The 8974-nt window shown below is 34.1% G+C and overlaps 2 protein-coding genes across 2 annotated transcripts; one reads left to right on the top strand and one right to left on the bottom strand.

Annotated features, from left to right (window-relative positions):
• Positions 1 to 288: 288 nt before the first annotated feature.
• LOC147411196 (rac-like GTP-binding protein RAC2) lies at positions 289 to 3309 on the bottom strand. Its single transcript, XM_086449832.1, has 6 exons — positions 2881 to 3309; positions 2629 to 2716; positions 2131 to 2240; positions 1936 to 1999; positions 1415 to 1635; positions 289 to 696 (listed from the first exon to the last, which is right to left on the bottom strand). The coding sequence occupies exons 1-5, from the start codon at positions 2977 to 2979 to the stop codon at positions 1541 to 1543; spliced, it is 456 nt and encodes a 151-aa protein (XP_086305958.1). The 5' UTR covers positions 2980 to 3309; the 3' UTR covers positions 289 to 696; positions 1415 to 1540.
• Positions 3310 to 7343: 4034 nt separating this feature from the next.
• LBD2 (LOB domain-containing protein 2) lies at positions 7344 to 7961 on the top strand. Its single transcript, XM_086431857.1, has one exon. It carries the CDS (start codon positions 7344 to 7346, stop codon positions 7959 to 7961), a length of 618 nt encoding a protein of 205 aa, XP_086287983.1.
• The last annotated feature ends 1013 nt before the right edge of the window (positions 7962 to 8974 follow it).

Below are 8974 nucleotides of genomic sequence, written 5' to 3'. Positions count from 1 at the left end.
TTGTTTGTGTGGTGTCCTTATGCACAATGTTGATTATATGTACTGCAAAACTTGCCTTCCACCTTTCGAGTTATTGATCTCATTAAAATCTATTTACTCGATACCGACATCATAAACTTTCATAGGCTTCTCAAGTGGCACATATGCATGTCTATATGACCTGCAGTTTCATAGGTATCTCTGATGCAGTCAATCCGATGAGATTCTTTTATACCTTTTGCTGCATTTTCCAACAGTTCCAACGACAATACAGTTGAGTTTGTTGAGAAACTGAATTGAGATGACATTTTTGGTAATCGGTTACAATTAACATGGATTCATTCATAGTTTGACTATAGAAACACTTCTTTTTTTATGCATGAGTGATAAGTTATAACATTTTCTCTCATAATTTCTTTAAACATTTATATATATAAGGGAAGAGACACTATAAAATGGGAAATCCCACCAACAAGAACGGAGTAAAAATGCTAAATTTTCCATGAAACCATTAGTAGGAACATCTTCAAGATATGTAGCATCTTCTCTAGTAAGCTTGCAGAGCTGGAGAGAGACAGAGAAGAGGGGCAAGTAACAATTTCAAGGAAGAAGTTTTACTTAGAGAAACACGCATGGCCTTGGTTTGGGTCTCTTTTTCTTCGGTTTTGGAGGCTGTAGAACGACTTTGATTGAAGTATCGAATACCGCCTTCACGTTCTAAGAAATCAGAACCAAGATAAGAAGTTAGATAACGTCGTAAGAGTTTAATAACAAAATTGCATTTGTGAATCATACCATGGCACAAAATAATAATTCATAGTTCTTCACAGTGGGCAGTTGGGAACCTCTTGGATTAACCAACAGCCTCAAAATCTGCCCTGCCATTGTCCTAGCTTTTCTAACTATTCAAAAAAAAAAAAAAAAAAATCAAAGGAAGTTCATTTATTTAATGGGGTTAATAAGAACTTTCAGAATGGGCTGATTGTTTTTTTTTTTTTATGAACCAGCCCAATCCAAAACTTCTAACCCATATAGGACAAATTTTGGCTCCCTAACATTGGTTGGCTGCCGAACCTGACCCTATATATATGTGTGTGTGTGTGTGTGCATGAGCGCGTGCTCGCGCGCAAGTACACCTTGCACAATCACATGTGCAATGTAATTGAGCGTGATCTCTGTGCAAGTTCTTTTAGTTCTTCCTCTCGGCTCTTAGGACCTTCGCCTTGAATATTTATTCTAACAATGGCTATAATCATCCTTCGTTGAACATGCCCAACCCACTCAGCCAACTTCCTCTTAGTTCATTGCCTATGGGAACTACAACATGTTTTCCGAATGTTTTCATTAATAATCTTGTCTTTCTTAATCTTTCTATATCTTTGCTACACTTAACAAGGGGACCATAATCACGTAGACTAATTAAGACTAATATTACCTGTTGAGTCTTGGAGCTGCATTCGATGTAAAAAGTTGCTCCTATTGCCTTTTTCAATTCCTCTCCCTGCCAAAGCAACTCACCACAAAGTCCAAATGATAAACAATTTTTTGAAAAAAAAGTAAATTAATTAACTCTGTTTGGCAAATAACTTGCCTGGGCAGTTGTGATTGGTGTCGCACCAGGATGGTTGATCAAAAATTGCTTGTCTTCACGTAAATCTGCTCCCAAATTAAGGAAATTTACATTAAAGTCCAAGAACTTACCAAAACGTTAAAAACAAAATTATTGCTAGATGACATGGAGGGGGGGTGCACCATGCAAATTCCATGTAAATCACTATATTTTTGGAATAATTTAGTTTTGTCGACTACCACTGATAATTTGCTTGAGTCATCTCTAATGTTGAGATAATCAAAGGAAACCAAACATCATCGTATATATTTGGTCCCCCGTCTGTTTTTTGTTTTTTTTCCTTTCCCAATCCAATCAGTTTTGAAATTGGATCGATTGAACCTTACCAAGCTTGGTCCCCACCAGCACGATTGGCACGTTAGGAGCGTAGTGTCTTAGCTCAGGGATCCACTGTGGGTCAAGAAACCAATGAGTGTGTCAGATTCCGATGGTCATTTAATATGAGTTAATTTGGAAAATTAGAATATATGGGGAAAAAGAAAAGATAACAAGAAAAAATGTAGGGTGGGAAGAGAAGTAACCTTCTTGGAAATATTTTCATAACTAGCCTTGCTGATGAGTGAAAAGGCCAATAAGAACACATCAGCACCTCTATAACTTAGAGGCCTTAACCTGTTGTAATCTTCCTGGCCTACAATACTCCAAATTAAACTAAGAATCAATACCCCAAGTCACCCAAACTAAGGCTCAAATTATGGATTTGAGCTTAGAAGTGAACCAAATTACAACAATAATAAAATTACATCAAGTCTCAATAATATTGAAAACGGCCACAAACAATCAAATTAGTTATGATCCCATTGATCAATGTATGATCTCTGAATAAGAATTATAGAATTGAAGGCACGCCTTAAAAAAGGGGTTGAGACAGAAGGGGATCCTATACCAAGTATTGTTTCCTAGACTGACTTGAGCATCAAAGTAGAATCGACAGGTACCCTACTGACGTAAAAAATCAAGGCATTCTAGAATGTAGTTATCATTTGCAACCAAACAGTCATAATTAAGCATGGGCTTACCTGCGGTGTCCCATAATCCGAGATTAACCGTACTCCCATCTACCACCACATTAGCACTGAAGTTGTCAAACACAGTCGGAACATAATCCTAGATCAAAAAAAAAAAAAAAAGTGCAACATTATTATTATCTTCATAATATCATAATCACCTTCACTATCATAATTAAACATAAAAGGCTCAAAGTACATATATAAGAAAAACATCATCATTAATGAATTCATGATCATCTTGAAATTATATATCATACATACCGAAGGAAAGGTGTTGCTTGTGTAGGATATGAGCATACAAGTCTTTCCCACAGCTCCATCGCCGATGGTCACACACTTAATGAATCTCGACGTAGTCATCTTCCGGCTCTTCTTATAATCTTTCACTTAGAAAAAATTTACGCTTACTATCTTCTTCGTTCAAACAATTTTCTCTTTCAGTTATGATCTTAAAAAGATCATCAAAAGACACAAAACCAAGAGAAAATATAAAGAAGAAAAGCAAGGAATTGGTGGTGGTTTGGGAAGAATGATGAATTTGAAATTTGAAATAAAGAAGTGGAGGGAGGAGGGTGGCTTTTAATAACATTATTTTGAGGCAACTTCACCCACTTTACCTGTTCATATGGTCACCTTTAGAATGATTGTCTATAGTTTTCTGTTTCTTAAAGTGCAAGGCCAGAGCCAAAAAACAAGGATATGTTTGTTGGTTTGGTGTTGGTGTTGGTGTTGGTTAAGTGTTGGAGAAGGGAGACAATGTATGATGGAAAAGGAAGAGTTGCTTAATTAACCAAACCACAATGATGGAATTAAGAGGAAAAAGATAAGAAAGAGTTTTTGTGGGTGTCACTATCAATATGATTTAAGGGGAGAGCCTATGTGGGTTGGGTTTGGGCCATAGTTTTAGAACTTGTCGATTCGACTTGAAACTCACCTGAGTTGACTTGACTTAATTGGATTTTGACCCAAAATATCCCACACATGGGCTGCAAGTAGCATTCGATATGAATTTTTCTATTTACAGTTCAGGCCGTGATTTGGGCATCTGCATGTCTATGGTCTAAAAATGTTGAAGTGTTTTAAATATTAACTGGCTCCAAACATCCAATAAGACTACTAAGAAAACAAAGATTTACTAAAAGGGCTGAGACAAATTGCAAAATCATTGTTCAAAGATACTATTCATTTTAATTCCAAAAAAATTGCAATCGACCATTTTCGAAACTAATATCTTCCACTGTTTCTTATAGCAATATGGAACAAAAGTCATTATTTATTAAGATTAGGATACAAATTTTGATTTGATTAGATTTCCTTAGTCAAATGATCCAATCCTAAAATATGATTGGTGTACCGCTGTACACTTTTAATAATATTTTATAATCTAATGCTTTATTACCCTCATATCTGGGATTAAAGAACCTCTCAATCATTAATAATAATGCTATTCTTGATTAAAAGAATCTCTCAACCCATAATTATCAAACTCCTTACTTTGAGTCCTTGAAGATAAAGCTCTTATTAGCCTATAGTGGTCTAATATCATTTTAAGGTGCAACAAGGGTCATAACCAATGACTGAACCCATGATGAAGTTGACGTTGTGTCTATTTATTGGTCCATTGTGGACCATTTGATCATCTATGTTTATGTTAAATCTGCTAGCCTTTGATCATGTCATAATCGAAGTCCATCTGAGTTGAGCTATGTACTCAATTTTCTCTTCTACACATCTAGGTGTATCATCCATCATCTCTTCTGGGAATTATTAAGTATCTTATTGGCGATACACATATGGAAATTATTAAGGAGGATCTTCAACGAACTCTCATCTTATGAGAAAAAGAAAACAAACTACAAGTTTTCGGACACATTGCAAAGCAACTTTGAGGTCGTGGGTTCAAGTCCTGCCTACCCATTCGAAAAAAAAAAAACTACAAATTTTCAGATTTTGTCAATTATTAACTTTTTCATTGACAATCACATTCCTATAAGCAATTGATTTCAGCAAATTCACACTGATAGTTGGTCATCATTAGTTTAAAGATGATATATATTAGAGTATCATAGGATGCATTGTAATAATGTGTAACGTGGTATGTGCCAAATCATGATCATATAGTGATTACACCTACATGAAAACTGGAAAATTTGATAGGTCAAGCCCACAAATTTTAGAAACTGAATTTTGACGGTCTGGGAACGTCGAAATTCTTGATGTTCCCAGATTTGACGACTTAGAGCTGTCGAATTTCTCCCATCCTTCATTAATTTGATAGTTTCGGCCGGTCGAATTTTTTTTTTTTTGACAATAAAAGATTCAACTCCAATTCAACCTCTTGATCCACCAAATTTGAGCTTTTTTCACATTGTGTTAAGATGAAAACTAGTGTTGGTGGATTGAAATCCTCACCTCAATACATGCCTCAAGGAATTTTAAAAATGAGATATTATAGGCATTAATTCCTTGGATTGGGGCTTACGTGGCACGTATTGAGGTGTGGGAGAACGGTTTCAAGCCTCCACTATGGGTGCATAAGATTCGATTCCTTATCCACATCTTTTGTAGTGCTTTATTTCCAGTAACTCCCTATGATGTTTTTCAACGGTTGAGATAGCACCACATCAACAAAATAGCAAATTCCAGACATTTAAATTTGAGAGTTCAATTGCAATCGATTTTCAAAGTCTTGGATCAGGCCTAGAAGAGGGCTACAAAAAACACACCACAGAGGATCTACTCCCATTCTGATCAGATTGGATTTATGTTGCTAAGATTGTTTTTATTTAGGATTATTTTCTACATAAGCTTTATTAATTAGGATTCATGTAATCACAATCAAAATAATCACTTATCCATTCATCATCATCATCTTGTAATTAAGCTTGCTTTAACTAAAAACAATACAACCAAAGCGTAATCCCAAAGATATAGGGTCTGCTAAATGAATCATATATACATTCCTTCAATATTCTCTATCCCAAACGAAGTCTTTTGTTATTATGAGTGAGTTCATATCTACTTTCAGTATTTCTATTCACATTCTTTTGGGTCTTCCTCTTGCTCTTTTAGGCTCTTCATCTTAACTATTTATTCTAATCATGACTATCATCAAGTTATTGATCTCATTAAAAATAGGTTTACCAATAATCATTAGAAAAAGAAAAAAAAATCGTAGTAGGCAAGTTTTAACTAACAATCTATATATATAATAAAATACAATTGAATTGCTACATTTTTGTGTTTTTTGAGTTGGGGATAAATGTCCCCTCAGCTATAGTTTTGTGAGTGGACAAATGTCCTATTAACCTACACAAAATTTTCACTCTCTCTAACTTTTTTTATATCTTCTCTTTAGTCCATTTTATTATTTTTAATATTTAACCTAAAAAAAATTAATAACAAAAGTAAGGCCCAATTTTGTATGTGTGTGGATAAATCTCCCATCAAGTTTGTTTTAGGCCTGCTTTATTTCCTTTACTCTTTACTTTTGCTAATTTTTAAATGTCCCCTTAGCTTATAGTTTTGTGAGTGGACAAATGTCCCCTCAGCTATAGTTTTGTGAGTGGACAAATGTCCCATTAACCTACACAAATTTTTCACTCTCTCTAATTTTTTTTATATCTTCTCTTTAGTCCATTTTATTATTTTTAATATTTAACCTAAAAAAAATAATAACAAAAGTAGAGGCCCAATTTTGTATGTGTGTGGATAAATCTCCCATCAAGTTTGTTTTAGCCTGCTTTATATTCCTTTACTCTTTACTTTTGCTAACTTTATTATATTCGTCACCCCTCCAACTTTACTTTACATTTTTACCCCCTTAACCCGAGAGAGGATGATCGTGCCATAGGCACGGGCACATTCTAGTATACACTAAAACAAAAGACTCTAATGAGATTGCCCCACTTACATATTTAATCCCACAATATTATATTTTCTTTTTTACCCATTTTAATTTACTTTATTATTTTTCATCTTTTACCTTTTTAACTCTCCAATTAAGTTATAATTTTGTGGGATCCACTTTACCCCTGTAACTTTCATATATTTCCTCTTTTACTCCTTTAACATTTTATTATTTTTCATCTTTTATCCTTTTAATCTTAAATTTTTTCAATAATACCCCTCCAACTTTACTTTACATTTTTACCCCCTTAACCCGAGAGAGGATCAACGAATTATATCCATCTGATTTGAAGACTAGAATGATCGCATGGTCAACAAATCCAAATGACTTAAACCCTAATCTATTAATTCCTACTTAATTAGGATTAAAAATCTATTTCCTTACCTTATTATAAACTAAGTATTGTTTACACATATATTATTATATGAGTTAGTTTTGGATACTAACAACATATTATCACTCTCCAATTAATATTTAAACTTCTTTAACTCTTAATCTTCATGTGAACTACCTATATCCCAAACAACCCTTCACAGTATCCCTTTGTTTTATATGTTGGCCATCTTTTCATGGGCATTATACAAACCTTTTCTTCTACTTGTACACCTTGACATTTATATAGTCATCTCCTTTTCACTCAGGTCAACAAGGTTATATAAACTCTCAATTTCCTTGCTTTCTTCCTTTTCCTTTCTCTTTCGTTGATCTTTTATAGATTTAAAGAATAAAAAAGAAGAAAGACGAGTTTTCATTTTTATGTTTTGTTTTAATTTGTTTTTTATTTGTTTGGATTGATTTGGTTTAGTATTTAGAGATGCAGAAGACTAATGGAGGAGGCACAATACACCAAGCTTGTGCAGCTTGCAAGCATCAAAGGAAAAGGTGCTCGGAAAATTGCCTATTGGCTCCATTTTTTCCTTCAGAGAAAACCCGACAGTTCCAAGCAGTTCACAAGGTATTTGGTGTAAGTAATGTTTCAAAGATATTGAGGAGTTTAAGGAGTTTAGATGAACGCGGAAGAGCTATCGAAACACTTATATGGGAAGCACAATGGCGGCAAATTGATCCAGTGCTCGGTTGTTACGGGCAATATAAGAAGATCTTCGAAGAGCTTAAGTTGCTTAAGAGCCAACAAATCTCGATACCCACTGTTACCGAGACTATGATTTACAAATCAGCTTCGACGGGATGGAACAATGACAATGGGGTTGGTGGCATTGGCGTTAATTATACTAATAACACTATAAACTACATAGATAATGGGAACTTGACATTAGAACCAACTTCATTTAACTATGCTTCTCATGTGCAAATTCAAGAAAAGGGAACTCAAGGAAAAGAAGCTCATCTTGCTGTTTGCTGCTCACCAAATTCAATCAATTGTCTTAGCCAACATTACTATGTTCCAGGTATATCATGCTCAATGCCTTGATCATAAATCTGTGCCAAGTGACCTAAAATGTTTTTCTTTTCTTGCTCTTGATATATATTTATATATTTGTCTTGGAAACCTTCTTAAATATTTATATTTTATTGAGTAATTTTAATCTTACAAAAATTTGGAGTGATCACATCATCAAAGCCTTATCTAACAAAAATGTAAGGTCTACGAACGAATTAGTTCCTTCATCGAAGTGGCAAAGCTTTTACATTGGCGGCGAATCTAACTTAACAATCTCTTCTTCATCAGAAAAAAAAAAAAATATTGGATTCTAACATTTTGCTGATAGTTCGGTATAATCTACACACGAAGATAAACATTTCTACCAATCAAAAGTGGAACATAGATCTCCTAACAAAGATTAGGATCATCTTCATAAATATATTAAAATAGGATAAGATGTAATTATAACACCATATCATATTCTCTTGAATATTAGAATTTTATTCATTAAAATTAGGTCAAATATATGATAACTGTTTAACAGAAAATTGGTTGAGAGGGGTTGGGCATGTTTAACGTGGGCGATTACAACCCAAATAAGTAGTATTCAAGCTGAATATTGTAAATAAGTGGAGGAGACCCTAAAGAACGTGGATGAAAATAGTAATAGCAGATATGAATTCACTCTCAATAACAAAAGGCTTCACTCTAGACAAAGAGGGCCTACTACAAATTTTGTGATAAGGCTTTGTTGTTGTTGTTGTTGTTTTAGTTCTCTATCCATAAAAAATTTCTATGGACAAAAACTTAAATTTTGAATTTTCTCTCACCCCTAGATCAATATAGCCTACATGCGAAGATGGACAAAACAAAATGAGATGGAGCATCGTATTGGATATAGCAGTCTTTTCTGTCATTTTATTTGATGCAAAGATGCCCAAATGATACATTGATGGAGGTTCACCATGGATGATTTTTCTTCATTTACTCGTAAGAAGTCTTATATGAGTTATTAGCTGAAATGGACAAAGGGATTTCTTTTCCCTACTTGTAGAAATTTC

This window comes from Akebia trifoliata, chromosome 1, assembly GCF_017979445.1.
Source record: "Akebia trifoliata isolate Shusen 1 chromosome 1, ASM1797944v1, whole genome shotgun sequence".
NCBI classification, from domain to species: Eukaryota; Viridiplantae; Streptophyta; class Magnoliopsida; order Ranunculales; family Lardizabalaceae; genus Akebia; species Akebia trifoliata.
The sequence above is the reverse complement of the archived record's forward strand: the minus strand, read 5'-3'. Positions and strand labels throughout refer to the sequence as shown.